The sequence below is a fragment of the Tetrao urogallus genome (assembly GCF_951394365.1).
Source record: "Tetrao urogallus genome assembly, chromosome: 26".
Lineage (NCBI taxonomy): Eukaryota > Metazoa > Chordata > Aves > Galliformes > Phasianidae > Tetrao > Tetrao urogallus.
This window is the reverse complement of record NC_136839.1, coordinates 1,149,901-1,170,803: the sequence shown is the minus strand read 5'-3', so window position 1 is coordinate 1,170,803 and position 20,903 is coordinate 1,149,901. Positions and strand designations below refer to the sequence as shown.

At 57.4% G+C, this 20,903-nt stretch overlaps 4 protein-coding genes across 4 annotated transcripts in view; 3 read left to right on the top strand and 1 right to left on the bottom strand.

The window, feature by feature from the left end:
• The window catches only part of MLLT6 (MLLT6, PHD finger containing), a gene marked incomplete at both ends in the record, with an annotated part of 34,595 nt that extends 30,559 nt beyond the window's left edge, over window positions 1–4,036 (top strand). Inside the window, 6 exons of the mRNA XM_079547050.1 lie at window positions 136–324; window positions 511–599; window positions 987–1,342; window positions 1,477–1,585; window positions 2,932–3,315; window positions 3,992–4,036. Coding sequence (XP_079403176.1) covers window positions 136–324; window positions 511–599; window positions 987–1,342; window positions 1,477–1,585; window positions 2,932–3,315; window positions 3,992–4,036 — 1,172 coding nt within the window. The remainder of the gene's footprint in view (window positions 1–135; window positions 325–510; window positions 600–986; window positions 1,343–1,476; window positions 1,586–2,931; window positions 3,316–3,991) is intronic.
• A 3,894-nt stretch (window positions 4,037–7,930) lies between these two features.
• Window positions 7,931–8,537, top strand: CISD3 (CDGSH iron sulfur domain 3; the record flags this gene model as incomplete). Its single annotated transcript, XM_079547047.1, has 2 exons — window positions 7,931–8,074; window positions 8,170–8,537. 2 exons carry the CDS (start codon window positions 7,931–7,933, stop codon window positions 8,341–8,343), a joined length of 318 nt encoding a protein of 105 aa, XP_079403173.1. The 3' UTR covers window positions 8,344–8,537.
• A 566-nt stretch (window positions 8,538–9,103) lies between these two features.
• Window positions 9,104–11,628, bottom strand: PCGF2 (polycomb group ring finger 2; the record flags this gene model as incomplete). Its single annotated transcript, XM_079547122.1, has 9 exons — window positions 9,104–9,415; window positions 10,065–10,145; window positions 10,225–10,323; window positions 10,406–10,454; window positions 10,706–10,814; window positions 10,902–10,952; window positions 11,034–11,089; window positions 11,276–11,372; window positions 11,517–11,628. The coding sequence occupies 9 exons, from the start codon at window positions 11,626–11,628 to the stop codon at window positions 9,104–9,106; spliced, it is 966 nt and encodes a 321-aa protein (XP_079403248.1).
• Window positions 11,629–15,192: 3,564 nt separating this feature from the next.
• On the top strand, window positions 15,193–18,287 carry PSMB3 (proteasome 20S subunit beta 3; the record flags this gene model as incomplete). The annotated part of the gene is made up of 6 exons (XM_079547190.1): window positions 15,193–15,294; window positions 15,975–16,159; window positions 16,681–16,788; window positions 17,171–17,348; window positions 17,567–17,661; window positions 18,239–18,287. The coding sequence occupies 6 exons, from the start codon at window positions 15,193–15,195 to the stop codon at window positions 18,285–18,287; spliced, it is 717 nt and encodes a 238-aa protein (XP_079403316.1).
• Window positions 18,288–20,903: the final 2,616 nt, after the last annotated feature.

The window sequence follows — 20,903 nt, the reverse complement described above, 5'->3', positions numbered from 1 at the left end:
AGGAGCTGGCAGTGGGGCTGCGTTCTGGGGGCCGACCTTCCCTCGCTGTGCTCTAATTGCAGCACCCCTGTGTGCTCCCCCTTCTCCTCTCCCCTCTGTCCCCTCATCTCCTCCCCCTGTTCCGTTCCATTGCAGTTGTAGAGATGCTCAAAGCTCTGCACTCGCTGCAGAAGGAGAACCAGCGGCTCCAGGAGCAGATCATGACGCTGACAGCCAAGAAGGAACGTTTGCAGCTTCTCAACGTCCAGCTCTCTGTCCCTTTCCCGGTGGTGACCAGCAGCAACGGGCCTGGCAGCCAAACCCATTACATCCTGCCCAGCAACGGTGAGGGGCGGTGGGAAGCATCGCTCTGTGCCCCCTTATAGGAAATCCTGGGGTGGGCAGGGGTGGGTCGAGGCAGGGAGGATCTGACCCATTTATGTGACTGCAGCCACTGGTGGCAGAGCCATTGCTGTGGCAACGTCAGGCTCCACCCCTGACTCTCTGTTCTCACTTCTTTCCTCCTTATAGTGTGCAACAACGATTCCCTGAGCATCAGCAAGAGCCCCCCCTGCAAGAACAGCTTTGGGATTGAGAACTCGCTCTCCACTTCCTCTGAGGTACACGGGGGTCACACGTCCCCCAGCCAGCTGGGAAGGGACTGGGGAGGGAGCAGAGCAGTGCAGTGCCAGTGCTCTGACTTGGTGTCCAGCTCACAAAGCCTCGTAGCCGAGGCCCAGAAACCAGGCTTCTTTCTCTGGAGTTGCTCATTCTCAGTGCTGAGGGTTGCTGAGCCTGCAGGCGAGAGGTGAGAGTGCTTCCAGGCTATTCCAGCCACGCTGTTAGAGATCCTGCAAAGCACGTCTGAGTTCTGGGACCTCTCTGAGCATACGCCTGCACTTGCACTCACAGCCCCCTTCCCACCTCCAGCTCCATCCCCCCCAGAGCTGAGCCAACCTTTCACAAGCTGCCCCAGTCCGATGCTCTTATGTCCGTTTCTCCCCCAGGACCCTCATTCAGGTTGCCCCAGCAGGAGCAGCTCTTCCCTGTCCTTCCACAGCACTCCTCCACCCCTGCCCATGCTGCAGCAGAGTCCTGCCTCGCTACCCCTTCCCGGGGTGCAGCAGGTGAATGGCCTGGCCAGGGTGGCAGGCAGCGGGCTGGGGGGTGGCACCACTGCCAGCCACAGCCTCTCCACGGTGCCCATGGTGGACGGCCTGATGGGGACCGTGGCAGGAGGTCAGCAGATGCCCATCAACGGGATCCTGGGGAATCTGAACGGAGCTCAGGCCGCCCAGCCTCCAAGCGCGCTGACGCAGGCGAGCGGCCCTCCGACCTTGCAGCTCTCCACCAGCCTGAGCAGGTGAGGACGGGGAGCTCGCGGGGACAGCCGGGCCCTTTCCAGCAGAGGTTTAGCACCGGGAGGGAGGGAGGGATCCTTGCACACGCAGGACCAAGGCGGGCTGTGCTGATGCTGGCCGCTCCGCTCCCTTGCAGCATGCCGAGCCTGAGTCCCCTGACAGAGCAGCAGCGGCACGTCTTGCACCAACACGAGCAGCAGCTCCAGCAGCTCCAGCAGCTCCTGACTTCTCAACCGCTTAATCCGGTAAGCGTGCCTGCTGGCACCTTCTGTCTGATGAACTTTTTAATGGGGAATGCCCTGGAGCTGGGATGGGAAGCGTTGCTCCCTCCTGCAGCCGAGCCTCCCTTGCGGCCGTGTGCGTTCTGCCCATCTTGGTGCTGCTGCGGGTGGAGCGAGGAGGAAAGCTGCAGGCAGGAAGGTGTGGAGGGGGCAGATGGGGGTGTGGGCTTTGTTGTACAAAGGAAAAAAGTTTCATCTGGGTTTCCCACACCCCGAGGGTGTGAGAGCACAGCAAAGCTAAGCCAAGGTGAAAGCAGGAGCACTGTTACCTCCTCCTGCCAAGTGAATGCAAACCGTGTCTGCTCCTGCTGCAGATACACCAAGGCTCACAGGAGAGGAAGAACTCGCTGAAGGACACTGCTCAAGTGTAGAAGGAGATAAGCACCAAACTGCTTAGTTGCGAGGCAGGCCTAGCCGTGCCTGGGCACACTGACATGGAGAACTGGATGTGGGGTCAGGAGGAGGGCTGGGCAGCTGCTCTGAGGGTCCAACCCCATCCTCCTGGGGGAAACAGCAGCAGGCAGCCGTGGGAAGGCTGCACAGACGGATGGTGAACAGAACCTGGAGTGTTTGAGAGCTGCATTCGCTCACCCTGCAGCCACTCCACGCTGCCCCTCGCTGCCATGCAGTCACACAGGAGCGCTGACAGCTCCCGTCAATGAAGCTCTGCTCGTTTATGTCTCCCATGAACTCGGCCCCCTGCTTTGCACAGATTTCTGGGTCAGGCTATTTATAACCAGGGAAAAAACAAATTCCCAAAGGCTTCTCTTTGCAGCGGCTGATGTCACCGTGTCATCAGCTGCATCCCTATGGGCATGGAAACAAAGTCAGCTCTCAGCGCGCCGCATTGGTCGATGGTTGCTATAGTGACTTCTGCAGTTCAGTTGGGTGCCAGGGCATCCCTCCAGGCTCAGGTGTGCTGTGGTCCTCATCCCCAGAGCCTGGCTCACTCAGATCCACCCTGGGGAGCAGCAGAATGGGCTGGGAGGGGAAGCAGCACCCAGCATAGATATCCAGGGTAAGGAGTGCAGCAGATTTAAAATCCATGGATTGGTTATTTGGAAAGCACTTAGTGGATATGCGTGTCCACACTTCAGGAACTGATAGGGTCAGAGAGGCGATGAGCACAGGCTGCTAACGAATAAAACAAATGGTTCCTCTCTGTACCTGTAGGGATGTGATGAAGGGGATTTTGGCCTTATCCCCATCCACAGCGTGCTGATAAGGCTCCTGGCTTCTTTGCCTTAGGTGTCACCCCTTCTCGAGCCTTTTGTCCCTCCTTTGATGACTCTGCTCACCTTTCCCCGCAGGAGCAGCAGGCCCTGGTGTTCCAGATGATGCAGCAAATCCAGCAGAAGAGGGAGCTGCAGCGGCTGCAGATGACGAGCTCATCCCAGCTATCCATGAGCAGCCTCCTGGCAGCCACCTCCACCCCCCTCCTGCACTCCAGCACCAGCGCCCCGATGACCTCGGCCCCCCAGCAGCCCCCCAACAGCAGCTCCCTCATGGCCTCCCTCTCCCCCCAGCAGCTCAACCCTAGCAATGCCCTCCTGGCTCCACCACAGGCCACCCCACCGCTCAGCGCTCCTGGGAGCAGCCTCATGGCTTCGGGGACAGGCATCCCTCCCGTCCTCACAGCACAGACTAACCCGTTTCTCAACCTGCAGGCTGATGGCAACACCCCAAAAGGAACGGTGCGTATGCTGCTAGCGCTCCCCTAAACCCCACTGAGCTCCTGGTGCCGGGCGCCGGGCGCCGTGCGCCGCACTTAACGTGGGGGAAACCAGGGCACCACGTGGGCAGCAGAGCAGGGGCGCTCCGCTGGCTTTGTGCCCTTCTGAGTAGCCACTGTCACGTCCTGACAGACCTCCAAGGACTTCTGTAGGCCCAAGGCAGGGCTGTAGGTGGGCACAGAGGCTCCCAGGGCACCCTTCCTGAGACGTGGACGGGTAGAGTGCCCTTTGCAGTGCCAGCCCTCGTGACGGAACGCAGAGGTGACTGCGTGCTGAGACCCAGGGTTTAGAAAGGAGTCTTGCACCCGAGAGGAGAGGTCTGCAGCCTCTCTGTAAAGCATCCTTGTACTGCGACACCAGCATCGAGGGATGGGGCGATACTTTTGCGATTCCTCCATCCCTCCCCTGGCCTGTGTTTGTATCCAGAAGGTCCAGCCCTGGTTGGAGACGCTTAGGAGCAGGCAGAGGGGAAGCCTAGGGCTCCCTGGTGTGTCTGTTGCTCTCGGTGGAGCCTGAGAGGTGGCAGTGAGCAGGGCCAGCTTGGCAGCACAGCAGAGCTCTCTGTTTCTGCCCCTCCGGTACTGATACCTGTCTCCTCTGCGTTTCTCTTTCTGTTTTGTTTTGTTTTGTTTTAAAGAACATGAATGAAAAGGGAGCTCCTCTTACCCAAGACAAGGGCTAAGCTCCCTCTCACCCTGAACAAACCAGCAGCCAACTCCTCTCAGCCAGGGGGAATGTGGCTTTCCACAGTCAGCAGCTTTGGTACTGTTAGAGCAATGAGCACAAGGCTTCCGAGAAGCATTTCCTGCTGCTGGGCAATGCCAAGAGGTGCTTTGGAAGACAGTCCGTCTCCGACCAAGCCCTGCTATCGGGAGGAGCAAAGGTGGGGGGCAGCTTTGCCACGCTGCTCCGTGCCCCACGTGCTCAGAGTGAAGCCGTGTTTCCAGACAGAGTAGAGGAGAGTTAACACCGCGTGCCACCAACTGCTGTGAGCACAGGAGCGTGTTCTGTGTGTGCACTGAGAGCACGGAGCAATCCTCAGCTGAGAGCTTGGTGGAGGGGGGGGCACCCCCTGCTGAGGACACTGGTGTGCAGTGCAGGGGGACGTGGAGGTGCCCTCGGAGGCAGCGCTGGATGGGACCCACCTGGGGATGCTGTGGTGGTACCTGCGTGGTCTGCTCCTTCCCGCTGGGGAGGTGAAGAAGTTCCACAGCTGTGATTTCTCGCCTGCTGGGCCCTTGGGATGCTCTTGGGAGCCGTCACACGATGCCCTTTACACCTCAGCTGGATGCAGCCCCAGCCTGAAGGACACGGGTGGTGGAGCGATGGGTGAGGAGTGGTGTTTGGAGAGCTGCAAGCTGCTGCTGCTGTAAAGGACACGGCCACGCAGCTGCTGGTGGGTCAGTGCTGTGCTTGGGGCGTGAAAAGCACATTCCTGCTCCTCGTGCTGCCTCTCTTTCCTTCTAAGATGTCCAAAGCCCGACGTTCAGCTTGCAGAAAGGGGCTGTGGTCGGTGTTGCCCCATCTCAGCCATCTCCTGAAGGCGCGTTGAATCTGGCTCTTACATCCCAAGCCTCAGCTGGGCAACAGAAATGTGCGTGCATGGAAAAGACAGCCCCAGTCGTGGTGCATCCTTTCCCCACCACAAATCGTTCCAGTCTGGCAAAAAAAAAAACCAACCAACCAAACCAACAAAAAACCAACCCCAAGGAACGGCGTTCTTTCTTCCATGTGTCTTAGGCACTGAGAGAGGGGATCTCCAAGCAGCAGGGCGTCGTTAGAGCTCCACGTTGGGGCATTGGACCCTTTGTTCTCTTCCACCTTTTGACCTTAACTCCGTCTCACAGTCCAGAACCTCAGCGAGGAGCTTCTGCTTCTGAGCCCGGATGTCACAGATGGACGGCGGGGCAGGTGGGGCTGCTCTGAAGGTGGGGAGCATTACGTCAAACGTAGACGTGCTCCTCCTTTTCCTCTTCCCAGTTCTCCTGGTTGGGGGGGAGGTGGGGGACAGGGATAAAAACTCCATCAAGCAGAAGCTCCGAGGGTCTTAAAATGCAACACGTGGGCAGACCTGAATCTTTTTCAGCACATTCCCACTGCCCCTAACTGGTTTGCACTATTCGAATTTGTCAGCAGTGGGTCTGTGCTGATGGGAATAGAAGGCTGGTGGTGGGCAGATCTCATCCGTGATGTCTTTCTTCTTCTTCTTCTTTTTTTTCTTTTTCTTTTTTGGTTTGGTTTGTTGCTTGCTGTTTGGGAAATGATCACCCCGAGGGTTGGATAAAGCTAAAGACCAGAGGGAGAAGCTCCATTCTGATCTGCCGTTCTGCAAACTGGGCAGCACGCAGCCGTCTGCTCAGAAATACGTTGTACACCGTTTGCATTTCAATTCTTTTCATGCAGAAAAGCTGACGTTTTAACAAGGTTAGGAAGCTATCGGAAGGATGGGGATGGCAGCTAACAAGGAAAAATCGAACCCGAGGACAAAAAAGCTCCCCCTCCTCGTGGTCCCTGCAGCGCAGCCCCAGCTCTGAGCACCTCCTCCCCGTTGCATCCATTGGGGCTGGGGGTCCGCCAGCAGCTCTGAGCTCTGCCTGCTGCTGCTGTGCTCACCTGGGGCTCTGATTCAATTCTGACGATGCTTCTTTTTCTTTTTTGTTTGTTTTTTTTTTTCACTGGGAGGCCCCTATGGGGAGGTGCCACCTGCTGACCCGCTTCCCCGGGCGCATGCAGGGCTGCAGAGCAGAGCCACGTCCCAGCTCTGCAGGGAAAGACCCGGGAGCAGGAGGGGAGCAGGGAAGGAAAGGGCTCCATGGGTTCCAACGGCGTGGCTCTGATCAGCAAATCAAAGCCCTGCTTGGATCCGTGGCTCAGCACCCCGATGCTGAGCGCCAGCGGGAAGCCGTGGGGGTCAGGAGAGGCTCGTAGGGCAGGTGAGAGCCCCGCAGATAAAGCACTTACACATTCCTCGGGGCTCTTGCTGAGGTGCCAGCCCCTCTCAAGGCCCCTCCTGCACCCTGAGGTCCCTTTGGGCACCGGGAGGGGGTCAGCAGCGAGCACCCGTATGGCTGTGAAGAGAGGAGGAGGAGGAGGAAGGAAAAGAAAAGCTAAAGATGAGCTGTGTTTCAGTTGCACTGGGGTACGTTTCTTTACCCATTTTGATGCTAATGTCTCATTTAGTACGTTGCATGTGTCTTTCTTTTGTTTTGTTCTGTTTCGGTTTTGTTTTTTTTTTTAATTAAATAAAAGAGGAAAAATGTGTATATTTTTGGCAATTTAAGGTAATGTAGCTAAGATATATTTTTTTCACGCTGCTTGACTGTTCTTTATTATAATAAATAATATTAATATGAACGTGGGAGGCGTCGTTAATGCACCTGAGGGGGGTGCAGCTGCTCACAGCCCCAGATCCCCAAAGCCGGAAGGGTCTCAGGCTCAGCCCGTGGGGACACAGCAACACTTTGGGGGTGGCACAAAAGCTCTCGTTGCCCCGTTTGTCTGCAGAGCTGCTGCACAGCACGCAGCACCCCGTGCAGGGGGCGAGAAGGGCTTTGCAGTTGTGCAAGGACACCGAAGCTGGGCTCCTCCAGTGCAGCAGTCCTTGCAGCCCAGGTGAGCGGCTTGCATTGCTCTGCTGCTTGCTGGTGCCCTCGGCGTTGCAGTGCAGTTGCTTGAATGGGTGAAGCAGCAGCTTTCCAGCAGCAGGCCTGAATGCACAGCTCACAGGTGTCCTCTTGTCTCCTGTTTTCCAGGCAGGAAAGTTGGAGGGACAGCAAGGAGGTTTGGGAACAGCTGGAGAAGGGAAAGGGGAAAGGGAAGGGAAAGATGGGATAAGAAAAGGAAAAGAAAAAGGAAGGGGGAGGAGAAAAGGGAAAGAAAAGGAAAAGAAGAAAAAGAAGAAAATGGGGGAAAAAATGGGGGGAAAAAAAAAGATGAAAGACGTGAAAAAGAAAAGAAAAAGAAGAAAGAAAAAAAAAAGGGAGGGGGAGAAGAAAAAAGATGAAGAAGAAAAAAAATGGGGAAAAGGAAGAGGGAAAAAAAAAGGAGGAAAAAAGGGTGGGGGAAGGAGAAAAAAAAAAGATGAAAAAATGAAATAAAAGAAAAAGAAGAAAAGGAAAAAAAAGAAAAAAGAAAAGAAATTAAAATAAATAAATAAATGGGAAAAAGAAGTAAAGGGAAAAAAAAGAAAGGGAAAAAGAGAAAGGAAAAAGGAAAAGAAAAGAAAGAAAAAGATAAAAAAGAAAATAAAGGGGGGGGGGGAAGGAAGAAGAGGAAAAGAAGGAAAAAAAAGAGGAAAAAAAAGAAGGGAAAAAAGAAAAAGAAGGGAAAAAAGAGGGAAAAAAAAGAAGGGAAATAAAGAGAAAATGAAGGGGAAAAAAAAGAGGGAAAAATAAGGGGTAAAAAGAGAAAAAAAGAAGGAAAAAAAAAGAGAGAAAAATAAGGGGTAAAAAGAGAGAAAAAGGAGGAAAAAAAGAGAGAAAAAGGAGGAAAAAAAGAGAGAAAAAGGAGAGGAGGAGGCGGGGCGGCCGCTGTGACGCGGCAGATCCGAAGTTCCGGCCGTTCCGGGCGCTGCGGGATGGCGGCGGTGCGGCGCGGGGCGGCCGCGCTGGCGGCCCGGCTGAGGGCTGCGCTCTTCCCCCGCATCGCGTTTCCGTACCGCGTGGAGCTGAAGCAGGGAAAGAAATACGCGTGGTGTTCGTGCGGGCACAGCAGGGCGCAGGTGTGCGGCCGCGGGCCGGGCCGGAAGGGTTGCGGGATGGGTGCGGGGTCCCGCAGTTTTCCTCTCGCAGAACCGCGTCTCTTTTTGCTTCTCAGCCGTTCTGCGACGGCACGCACCGCACCTCGGCTCCGGACAGCGTTCCGCTGCGTTTCACGGCGGAGGCGGACGAGAAAGTGTGGCTGTGCGGCTGCAAACGGAGCCGCAGCCCCCCCCGGTGCGACGGCAGCCACCTACGGCTGTGGGAGGCGGGGAGAGGAGCCCGGCGCTGAGCTCCGTTGCTGGGCTCCCTCCTCACCTCCGTGACCGCAACCCGGCCGGGCACCCCGTAGGGACGCAGCCCCTGTGATTGCGGTGGGTCCCGGGGTCTGCGTGGGGCTGAGCGGCATTTATTGCGCTTCCTGAGCTGGGGCGTAATGCGAATGTTTGCCTGATAACTGTATGGGATGTTGCAAATATATGATGGGATGTGGCGGCAGGTGGGATGCGAGCACACGGAGCTGCGTGGTTTGGAGCGCAGAGGGGAAAAAACACACTGGGGGGGGGGGGGGAGGGGGGCTGCAGCATCGCGGTGCAGGAGTGGGGGCTGCAGTGAAACCCCAGGAGCAGCGCTTGAAGAAAGCAATCCTAAAGCAAACCGTGAGCCCACCGACGCACCCCAGAGACCGGAGAGCGGGGGTGAGAGGCAGCCCGGGCTGAAAGGAACTGCGGTTTGTGTTTGGTCTGTATCCAACAATCCAACACGGAGATGGGAAGTGAATCATCCTACTGGGGAGCGGGGGTCGGAGGGGGGGGGGAAAGGATGTGTGGGGCAGCGCCCAGCTCGCACAACTGCAGCGTGAAACAACGAAACCGAAACTATTTGAAAGCACCCAAGCTCCCCTCTGCGCCTCACCTGCACTCTAAACCCACCCGTAAAACACGCGCGTACAATCTGCACCTCCCTCTGTACACGTCTCTCTTTATAGATGCACATATATATAATATATAGAGCTATACAAAACCAACGCGGCCGTCCCCCCCCTCCCCCCGTTAGGTCAGCGCGGACCCCGCGGGGCCGTGAGCCGCGGCTTTGCGGCAGCGGGAGGGGGGCAAAGGGGGGCAGTTCGAAGCGCCGTGGGGAGCGGCGGCGGCTGTGGGGCTGGGAGAGCCGTGGGGCGGAGTGCCGGGGCTGGGAAGGGAGGGAGGAGTGCGGGGCAGCGTGGCGGGGCTGTGCGCTTTGTCGCTGAGCGATTCGCATTCGGAGGCGCCGCTGGTGTTGGTGCACTCGGAGGTGGGCGGCTGAGGCAGCTTCAGGCGCTTGCAGGTCGGCTGGACGCGGTATTTGAGAGGCAGAGGGCCGTTCTGCGGGGGGAGATGGGCAGAGCGCTGCACCCTGTGCGCCCCGCACACCCCGTGCTCCATACAACCTGCACCCCGTGCACTTTGGACACCCTGTGCTCCACATGCCCTGCACGCCTTGCTGCACTCTGTGCTCCTTGCACTCTACACACCCTACACACCCTACACACCCTACACACCCTACACACCCTGCACACCCTGCACACCCTGCACACCCTGCACCCCGTGCATCCCATGCACCTCATGTCCTGTGTCCCCTGTGCACCGTGCACCTCCTGCACCCCCTGCACCCCGTGCACCCCGTGCTCCTTGCATCTTGTGCACCCCCTGCACCCCATGCACCTCATGTTCTATGCCCCCTGTGCACCGTGCACCCCACACCCCACGCATCCCATGCACCCTGCATCTCATGCACCCCATGACCTTTGCACCCGACATCCCATGCACCCCACGTCCTGTGCACCCCGCGTCTGATGCCCTCTGTGCACCACCAGCCTGTGCACCCCCTGCACACCCCATACTCTGTGCCCCACGCACCCTGCATCTTATGCATGCCATACACCTCACGTCCTGCGCCCCCTATGCACCACTCACCCCACATCCCATGCGCTGTGCACCCCGTAGCCCACACACCCCGCATCCCCCTCCTCACCCTCCTCCAAGGGTAGATGTAGGCGATGTCCATCAGTGTGTAATACTCCCTCAGGGGCTCATCTCCATAGAGGACCTCCACCTGGTGCCGAGGACAGCATCAGGGGGCGGCGGAACGGGCAAAGCCGAGGGCAGGGGGGAGGGGACCGCAGGGTGCTCACCTGGTACTTGCTGGGCACGTCCATCTTATTGCGCAGGAACTTGGCCAGGTGCATCACGGTCATGGCCGCGGGGCAGCGCAGGAACCGCACCGCGTTCCTCTGAGGGATGAGTGCTGCTGAGCCCCCCCTGCAGCCGGGGCAGCCCCACACCCCCTCCCCGGTGTGTCCCCTCCCGCCTCACCTTCTCCTTCTCCAGATCTCCATTCTCGATGGTCCCTTTTTTCTCTTCTCTAGGGGGGCAGGAAAACAAAGAGGGGACAAAGCTGAAGGAAAACGCAGCCCCCGTGGGAACCTTCCGGGGTGGGCACTGGGAGGGGGGGACACCTCGGGCCTCTCGCCGAGCTCCACGCACGCAGCGCTGCATCTCCGACACCGAGCGCTGCTGCTGGGGCTGTGGGGCTGAGCCCTGCGATGGGCCCTGGATGCTCCCCGCCCCACATCCCCTTCCCGACCCCCACCCCGCGTCCTCGCCCAGCGCTACCTGGCTCCTTCGTAGAACTCAATGGACAGACTGACGATGCCGTCCTCCGTCGGCTGCGTCCCGTCGCGCTGCGGAACCTCCCCGCGGTCCTCGTTGGAGCCGTTGGACACTGGTGGGCACGGGGGGGAAAAGGGGAGGGATCTGAGCCGGGGGTCGCGTAGGTGGGGGGAAGGGGCCCCCATGGGCCGGCACTCACCCTCGGCCACGGGGTACGCGGCGTAGAAGTCGCGGCGACGCTTCATCTCATCTGTAAGAGAGGGGGATGAAAGGAGAGGAGGGCGGGAGGAGGGGAGGGCACGGCCGGGGGTCCCGCAGCGCCGACCCGCACCTGTGAACAGTCCCGGGACCAATTTGTACACCACGTCCTGCAGCGTTCTGTCTGACCTGAGAGGAAGAGAAACGAGAAACGGCGCTGGGAGCGGCACTTCTCCCCTTATCCCACCTCTCCCCATCCCATCCCACCTCACCTCATCTCCCCACACCTCTCCCACATCCCCCCTTCCCCTTCCACGCCCCCCCCCCGGCCGTGGGGGTCAACCAGCGAGATATCCCAGCACACCACTCACTCACCTGATGCTGAGGAGGGGTCTGGTTTTGTGCACCTGGGCGTCGCACATGGGGCAGTACTTGTTGGCCTCCAGGTAACGCACGATGCAGGTTTTGCAGACTGCGGGGAGAGACGCAGCGCCCCATTGAGCCGGGCAGCACCCCGCGTCCTTCCCCCCCCCATCATCATCATCATCATCATCCCCCCATCCCCCCTCTCCGCTCCACGACAACCGCACGGCGTGGGGCACCCGCCCCAACTCACACGAGTGCAGGCACTCCACGATGGTGGCGGCGTCGATGAAATACCCCCCGCACAGCGCGCACATCAGGTGCGGGTTCAGCTCGGTGATCTTTATCCGGGTGGTCCTGTGCATGTTGCAACAGCTCCGCCCTGGTTGGGGAGGAGGGGGGAGGGACGACACGATCGGTGCCAAACCGGGACCCTTCTACCTCCCCGGGGCCGCACGGTGGGCAGCGCCCGCACCCCCCACGCACTGCCCCGCACAGCCCCACGCACCCCCCCCCCCCCCCCCCCCGTTCTCCCTCCTCCCCGGCTATATCCCCAGCGCCCCTCTGCCTGCAGCTGCCCGGGCTGCACACGCACACGTGCACACACACACAGGAGTGCACGAATGTGCTTTGGTTTTGTTAGATGGAAGAGGCACTTCAGCCTCCATTCGCCTCTCTCGGTTTCTATAGAAACTCTGGAGCCTGCAGCTGGGCACTGTGGGCACCTGTGTGCAACGGGTGTGCAAGGGGTGTGCACAGAGGAGTGTGCACGGATGAGTTTGCACAGAAGGGCGTGCACAAAGTGCTGTGCATTGAGGGGTGGGTGTGCATGGACGGGTGGGCACAGAGAGGTGTGCACGGATGGCTGTGAGCAGACGGATGCCCCCCAGCACCACAAGCGTTGCCCGCTCCATCCGCGCCGCCTTCACGGTGGGACGGCGCAGCCACGGCCCGAAATCACCGCAGTTTTATGGTTTCCATGGCAACCCCCCACTCCGAGCAGCCCTGAGCTGCGCCACGCAAAGGGCGAGGATGCGGGCAGCAAAGCGCTGCGCTCGTGGAAAGCAGAGCGGGGTGCGCACGGGGGGGTGCGTGCACGACTGTGGGTGCACAAGTGGGTGTGCACGGGGCGCCTATGGGGCGTGTGATGGAGCTGTGAGCGCGCACACGACGCGGACCCCCCCCTCCCCTCCCCACCCCCACCGCAGCCGCCCCCTCCCCGCGCTGTATTTCCCCACGGGCTGCTCCTGCTCGCCGCCCCCCCCCCCGGCAAAACCCCCAAGCAGGAGCTCGCCGAGTCGCTGGGGACTGCGGGTCTCCCGAGGAAGGGGGGGGAAATGGGGGGGGGGGACACAGAACCACCGGCACAAACCGGTTCCGCAGCTCGACTCCCCCCTGGGTGTCACGCAGCGGCTGACCGCCAGCCGGGGGGGTTCTGTCCCGGATCCCCCCTCCCTAAAATCTGCAACGCGTTGTGTTGGCGGAGGGGGGAGTGAAGGGGGGGGGGGGGGAAGGGCGTCTCAAAGTCACCGCTCCGTACCGGGACGGGGCACGCGGTGAAACGACCCCCCCCTCCCGGCCGGACCCCCCCCGGAGCCCCTCGTGTGTCCCCGCCGGTGGGTGACGCTGCGCCGGGACGCCGACACGCGCGTTGAACGGATCGCATCCAACCCCCCCTCCACCCCCCCGCCGTGTCACCCCCCGACCCAATGGGGGCTGTTGCCCCCCCAGATGCCCGCCACCCTTTGTACCGAGGCCGCTCCCCCCCCCCCTCCCTCCCCGTGGAGCTGTCAGCGCCCCACGCCCCGCGCCCGTGGGGGGGTCACGGCACAAGGCGGCCATCGGCCATCTTTGAACGCGGAGAGAAAAGGGCGGGGGGGGGCGCGGGGGGGTCCGGTCCGTACCTGCTGGCGCTGCCCGGCTCGGCGTGGCTCGACTCGGCGCTGCGGCCGGAGCCCTTTTTTTTTTTTTTTTTTCTTTTTCCCTTTTCTTTTTTTCTTTTTTTCTTTCTTTCTCCCGTTTCTTTCTTTTTTTTTTTTTCCCCTTCCCTCCCTTCCTCCTCCTTTTTTTTTTTCCCCTTTAATTTTTTTTCCTCTTTTTTTTTTTTTTTTTTTTAATTTTTTCCCTCCTCCAGCCGCCGCCAGGCCCCGCCCCCCCCCCCTCACGTGACCTCATTCCTTTGGGGGTGTTACGGAGGAGGGGAGTGAGGGGCAGAGATTGCGGCCCCCCTTTCCCCCCATCCTCCCCCGTTGTGGCCCCACGGAGATCCGGGACCCCCCCGCGGCGGCACCACTCACCGGGACCTGCCCTCTTCACCCCCCCGCGGTACCACGGGCCGTGCGTGGTGCTCGTGGTTCGGGGGAAGGATGGGGAGCAAACAGGAGGGGGAAAAAATAAAGGGAAAAGGGGGAGAGAAAGGGGAAAAAAAAAAAAGGGGGGGGGTGGGGGAAAGGAAAAAAGGGTGGAAAGAAAAGGAATAGGGGAGAAAAAGGAAAAGGAGAGGGTTACAAAGGCAGGGAAAGGGAAAAAGGGAAATAAATGTAAAGAAAAAAGGAATAGAGGACAGAGCGGGAGGCCCCGCACCCCCCGCGCCGGCACCGCACCACTCAGGGCAGCGGCTGCAGCGAAGCTCTCAACGCGGTCTCTGTGGCGCAATCGGTTAGCGCGTTCGGCTGTTAACCGAAAGGTTGGTGGTTCGAGCCCACCCAGGGACGAGTCGCCTCTTTTACCCTCGCTGCGTGCATTTTCCTTTTTGTTTTTTGTTTTTTTTTTTTTTACCTCTTCCCCGACCCGAATCCAATCCAACGCGATCCCTGCAGGCCCGCAGCTCTCTGCGCCGGGTCTGCATTTCGCTGGGAAAACAAAAGTTGAAAGGGATCCAAAATCTGCGCTGTTGAATTCCTCCTCTTTTCCAAAGCCTTTGTAAAATAGATGCCACAAAGCTGCAAAATCTATTAATGTTCCTGACTTGTCCCGGTTTTGTTTTCATACCAGCAATAATGAAGTTCGTGTTTTACTGCGGAGTGTGAGGCAGTGCCAGGAGCTCCCTGCTGTTCCCAGCACAGAACCTCGGGCAATAAGAACAGGGGGTGGGATGGGACAGGATGCGGATAGGAAAGAGGTTGAAGTTGAGATTGGAGTGGGGATGGGATGGAGATGGGGTGAGATGGGAAAAGGGATAGAGATGGGATGGGGACGGGGATGGGATGGGATGGGATGGGATGGGATGGGATAGGGATAGGAATGAGGTTGTGTTTGGGGTTGGAGTGGGGACGGGAGAGAAATGATTTGAGATGGGAAAAGGGATAGAAATGGGATGGGGATAGGATGGGTGGGGATGGGATCAATGCTGCCCTTCAGGTCTGGCTGGAAGGTGAAGGGCAGTGGTAACCAGGGGGATCGCTGCCCTGAACCATGCGGGGGGGCTGCGGAAGCTCTGAGCTCAGCCACAATCTGCCTTTCATTTCCGCCTGGCTTTGGTGCTCCTCTCCTCAGTTCCTGCCAGACTTCATTCCCACAAGAAACCTTTTACAATGGAAAAGTCTTTAAAAATCCAACGGCCGTGGGATGGGCTGAGCCTGCAGGGCTCAGTTTTGGGACAGGCGCTGCGGGGGGCTGTGGGGGTTCATTGAAACCAGGCGGGTGATCTGCTGTGCGTTTTGAGAGCGTTTCCAAACACGTGGATCTCTGTCCCTTTGGCACAACATCACTTCCTGAACTGAAACATCGAATTCTAGTCCCCTCCAGCGCTGAGCCGCTGGGAGACTCTGCTGCACTGCTCCATCAGCCCGCACTGCTCCAGCAGCGCCAGGGATTGGAGGAAACCGGAACTTTTGTGCACCCCCCCCCTCCCCCCCCTTGTTGGTTATGGTACTGCCCAGCTGTGCAATGTCCCGCATGCATGTCCATCTATCTGTGCAATGCCCGGTATGCACACCCAGCTGTGCGATGCCCCCAAGCCGTGCAAGCCCTACATGCACACCCAGCGGAGCATCCGCCCCCAGTCCGCCCCGCGGTCCGCCGCCGTCCCGGCATGCCCCGCTCGCTATGACTCTTCATTTTCCTCCCTTCCTCCTCCTCTATGGTAGCAGCCAGTCAGGCTCTGCCTCCCAGCGGGACAGTCCACCAATAGCGAGCGGCGGATTGACCGGAAGAGCGCGGCGGTGGCCAATGGGAGGAGGAGAGGGGCGGGACAGCGGAGCGGCGGGGTTGAGGCCGAGGCCGAAAGCGGAGCAGCGGCGCAGGGTTTGTCTGTACAGCCGGCATCATGGTGAGTGCCGGGCCGGGGCACATCGGGGTTGGGACCGGGGCCTGCGGAGCCCCGGCTAAGCGAGAAGCCGCCGGTGGGAGCTGGGGGGGGGGGGACGCAGCCGCTTCTTAGCCAGAACTGGGGTGCGGGGCAGGGCTGGGTGATCCCTAGGGGGCTGGGAGATGGGGGGGGGGGGGGGGGAGGAGAAGGGGGGAAAGGGGTTGGGGGAAGGGGTCGGGGGGTTCCCTGTGGGACTGGGAGATGGGGGGAGGAGAGGGTGGGAGAGACGGGGAGGCAGGGTTGAATGGTCCCTGTGGGACTGGGGGGGGAGCAGGACTGGGGGGAGGGAAGGGGGAGAAGGTTGGGGGAGGCTGGGAGGGGAGTTGAGAGGTCCCTGTGAGGCTGGGAGATGGGATGTGTGGGGCTGTGCCCCCCTGCTGTACCTGCTGCCTTCTCTTGCAGTCGATTATGTCATATAACGGTGGGGCCGTGATGGCCATGAGGGGGAAGAACTGCGTGGCCATCGCTGCCGACCGTCGCTTTGGGATCCAGGCACAGATGGTCACCACAGACTTCCAGAAGATTTTCCCTATGGGAGAAAGGCTGTACATTGGGCTGGCAGGTCTGGCCACGGACGTGCAGACGGTGTAAGTGGTGCTGTCCCAGCTGCGTGTCCCCAAGGCTGAGCCTGGGAGAGGTTTATTTGCATGGACACCAATGGTAGCCTGTGCCACGTGCATAAATTGAGGAGCGTAACAAGTGGTACCAGCACCCCTCTGGTCTCCCTTCACAGGGTTTTTTTGGGTTGTTCTGAGACAAATTGAAAGAGTCGAGTTTGGTTCACGCTGTGCTCACTTCTGACCTCACACGTATGTGCTGGAATGCTTCCCTGATTTTTGATTACTTGTGTTTATAAAACTCCTGCTTATGTTTGCCATACAGGAGTGGATTCTTTATTTTAAAAGTAAAACAGCGTGCGATTTAAGACCTCGTTGCTGCTAGGGATGAATAACTTCAAGTATAAAAGGGAATTGCACCTGGGGTTCCTGCCTGCCTCAGGCACGCATTGGGAGCAGCTGGTATCTCTGTGAGCAGCTCAGGCCTGGTGAAGACGAAAGCAAAAGGAACCTGCTTGGGCCTTAACACTGATGGTCCTCTCTTCTTGCAGAGCCCAGAGGCTGAAGTTCAGGCTGAACCTCTACGAGCTGAAGGAAGGGAGGCAGATCAAACCGCAGACTTTTATGAGCATGGTTTCCAATCTGCTCTACGAGAGACGGTAACTCAAACTACTGAGTGCTGTTTGTGTGTTGGCAAAGGGTGCAGCTGATGGAGTTTGTCTGATTCTAGAGAGCTGGGAGGCTGAGGAAGGCTCCTTATAAAGGCTTGTTTTGACATGGGAAAAGGAAACGTTCATTTATTGACAATGTTATCTTCAGATTCCTTGCCAGATAACAATGAATTTTGTTAAAATACTCCACTTAGCAGTAAAATTTTATTCACTTTGCCACGTTAAAACAGCTGGGGGATGCTTCTAGATCAATCTGAAAGGTCCACCACCAGAAGTGCCCGTGGGATATTTTCCTTGTATGGACATTCACATGTGACTGGAAACCTCTTCCAGGTGGTCGGACTGTTTTGAACTCTGTTTTTCTTCCCAGGTTTGGACCTTATTACACAGAACCGGTCATCGCTGGCCTGGACCCCATAACACACGAACCTTTCATCTGCTCCCTGGACCTGATTGGCTGCCCCATGATAACTGAGGACTTTGTGGTCAGCGGCACCTGCTCAGAGCAGATGTATGGCATGTGTGAGTCCCTCTGGGAGCCCGATATGGTGAGTGAGGCAAGCGGGTTCTGCCTGGATCCTGGGGTTCTGCCTCCTGCTGTTAGCTGGGGAAGCAGGGAGAAGGTTGGCTGAGCAGCTCTGTCCTTGGATGAGTCGGGAGAATAAAGGCTCACAGCGGCATCTCGATGGTGTTTTGGGGGTGTTGACAAAATCTGGTGACTCGACGTCCAGTTCTTAGACCAACTAAAACAGCTTCTCTTCTTCAGGAACCCGATCACCTCTTTGAAACGATCTCGCAGGCCATGTTGAATGCAGTGGACAGAGATGCCCTGTCTGGCATGGGGGTAGTAGTGCACATAATGTGAGTGCTGCTTTCTTTCCCTTCTGAACACAGGTAGAGTTTCCCAGCCTGGGGGCTAAAATCAGTTGTGGGATTGGCTTCCCAGCTGTCTCCAGTCTTGTTCCCTTTCTACTCTTAGAGCAGAAAGCATTACTAAGTAGTTTTTAGTTATTTCCCATGTATGCTTGCTGTTGCTACAACTGCAGCAGTTAACTCTAGAGTTCAACTCTCACTGCGTGTGGATTCTCTCACAGCATTCCCATCGGTGTTTGGCAGCATGATCCCTTCAGTGGAAGCAGCACTGAGCAAGAGAACACTCTGCCACAGCAGGATGCAGGGTTAGCTTTCTGACTGCAGTCAGACTCTCATCAGATGCAGCTTATTTTGCTTGTGCTGCTGCTGCCCAGCACTGTTCCCAAGCATTGCTGCTGACTGAGCCTGTTCAGCTCCCCTGGGACACAGCGGCAGGAGGAGGGAGGTTGCTGAGCTCTGACAGCCACCTTACACGATTCTGCATTGCACACTGCACCTTGTGAAGAAAATGATGATCAGTGTTTAACACTGATTTGCTAATAGTTTTCTCTGTCTCCCTCTTTAGTGAAAAAGACAAGATCACCACCCGGACTCTGAAGGCACGCATGGACTAACCCAGCACAGCTGTTCCTGTGTCTCTCAGCTCAGATTATGTGCAAATTTTTTAAAATAAAGCTCTCCATTGTAGTGAACTTTCCTTTGCTTGAGCCCTAACAGCGGGATTCAGTTCTTCTCTGTAAAGCTAGCAGAAGGAGCTCGGGTTTCACACAGCAGCAGAGCTTATCTCTAAGCCACCTCTGCTCATCTTCCTCAGTCCACCTGTATGTGAGCATCAGCAGCATCTCCTCCTGCCAGCTCTGAGTGGTTCTCACGTGCAGCACATGGCAGAACCAGGCCTTGGGAGCACAGAGCTCTGCTCTAGCTGTGGTTAAAGCTCTGCTCCAGTTGTGGTTAATCCAGCACTGAAGATGACCAAACATCCCCTGCAACACCAGCTGGGCAGCAGAACGCGCTGAAGAGGCCAGCAAGGAAGAACAACACGTACACAAAGTTTTGATTTTATTTTTCTCTGCTTGGAGACTCATCTCGTAACATGCATGCATTTCAAAACAGTAACAGTGTCTCAAACTGCTCCTAGCAAACAGACAAGCACAGAGGACTTCAAATTCCTATTTAAAAAACAGCAGTGAAAAAAAAACCCAGAACGCGTTATTATTTTTTGTTTGTTTTGTTTAGTTTCGAACTTCATTTATTCACATTTGATTTCGGTTGCACTGATTGGCCCTGCTCACCCCCCTCTCAGACCTGTGTTTCGCACTCCCTTGCCACAACTCGATCTGCTGCACTTTGCTTCGTGCAGCTGAGCGAGGAGCAGCGCAGGGTGCGAGCGATGAAAACCAAAACCGCCCTCAGCAACGACGAGCAGAAGTTGGTTCCCTGTGCTTTGCCATTGCTGTCCCGCAGGAAAAGAGCAAGGAGAATCAGCAGTGGCTGATGGAGAGGTGGAGAGCAGCTCTGCGGGAGTAGGGCAAGGTGACAGCGAACCTGAAACGGCGCTGGGGAGGGGAGGAGATGCTGCTGTGCCAGCGATCCATCTCAGATCGGTTGCACGGTGTCACAAAGCGAGGCTTTGCACGCTGCTGAAGGCTTTGTGCCACCTCGGGGTGGGAGCTCTGCAGCTCGAAGGGAGGCCTCTAAAGACTGCATGGCAGTCACGGGACGGAGGCAGCTGCTCTGAGATGAAGACAATCCCTATTGAACGCAGCCTGCAGCCACTAAACCACCGTCAGAGCTCACAGCTGGGGATGCAGGCTCTTCTCCCAGCTCACAAAGTACAACTCGAGTGCTTCAGTGCTCCTGCTGCTCATGGCACAGCAGCTGGAAGCCAGGATCCTCCAGCGTGGGGGGAACACAGGAATGCAGGGAAGCAGAAGCGAAGAACCACGCCGAGTTCCACGTGAGGAACTTCACAATTGTGGCCTTTGTAAGGAACACTGGGTCCTCTGAGACAGAAGGGAGGAGCATTCTGCTCCCTGCAGCAAGAACTGAGCTCCCACCGACGGCTCCTGCATTGCCAGCAGCAGGCTGATCCCTGGGGCAGACCCACAGGTGGGTGCTCCCTGTTCCACCCCCCAGCCCCCACTTTTGGGTGACCCATCCTATTCTTGGGCATCCTCTATTGCACCAAACGGGCAGCGCAGCACTCAGCCATGCCCTGCTGCTGCGCTCTGCCTTCCCTCTCCCTTTTGCCCCAGGGCCTCTCTTTTAGGCAACCCAAAGCAGATTTCAGTGCTCACATTTCAACAGCATCAGAGCCATACTCTGAGAGCCCACCCTGCAGGACCACCCCCAGCCCACCCTGCACTCTGTGGGGCACATCTACAGACACAGCTACCTACATCCAGCACACTACAACTAAACTCACACCAGCAACAGACAACAAACGAGCACGAGCAGCTGTAAAACCAGAATGGAACGGGCTAGGCTTTCTTAAATACTCGAGTTAAAAAAAAAAAAGTAATAAGAATAGTGACCTAAAATAAGATTTAAAAACAAAAAGAACAAACAAAAACCCAAAGTCCCTTTTAAAAACAAAATATTTGCAGCTTCACCTTCTTGTTCTGGTAAGAAAAATACTGTCTCGAAACGAAAATTAGCATCTTGAACACAACGCTACCTCCCCCAATGTAAACAATGTACAAAACGCTCACGTTAAACGAAGTTACACACCTGGGTAACACAGCATTAAGGGAGAAAATGGCATTTCCTTACTGCAGGACACACAGCATGGCAACTCGACAAGGGGCAGAGCTGGGAAAGCGGGCTGAGCCACAGCCCTCCAGTTCAGTCCCAGCACGAGTTTTGCTGGAGAGGAGCAGCACAGCTCAGCGCCTGCAGCTCACAGACCCCCCTCCCTCCTTCTCCCCACCCCCCAACCCTCTCCTCTCCTTTTATATTATTATTATTATTATTATTTTATAAATACATGATTTAAAGATGATCGGTTTAAAAGGAGGCGGCTCGCGGCCCAGCAGAGCAGCAGAGCTCCCTGGGCCAAAGCTGCGGCTCCAATGCAAGATTCTTCAAACCGTCCAGAATAAAAAGCAATGGGTGTCAAATTCTTAAGGGATAGTAAACGTTAAGTGCTTGTTTTCTTGCTTGCAAAGAGCTCAGCAACCAACGGAACGCCCGCAGCACGGCCGTGCCCCCCATCCTCCCTTTCGAAAGCG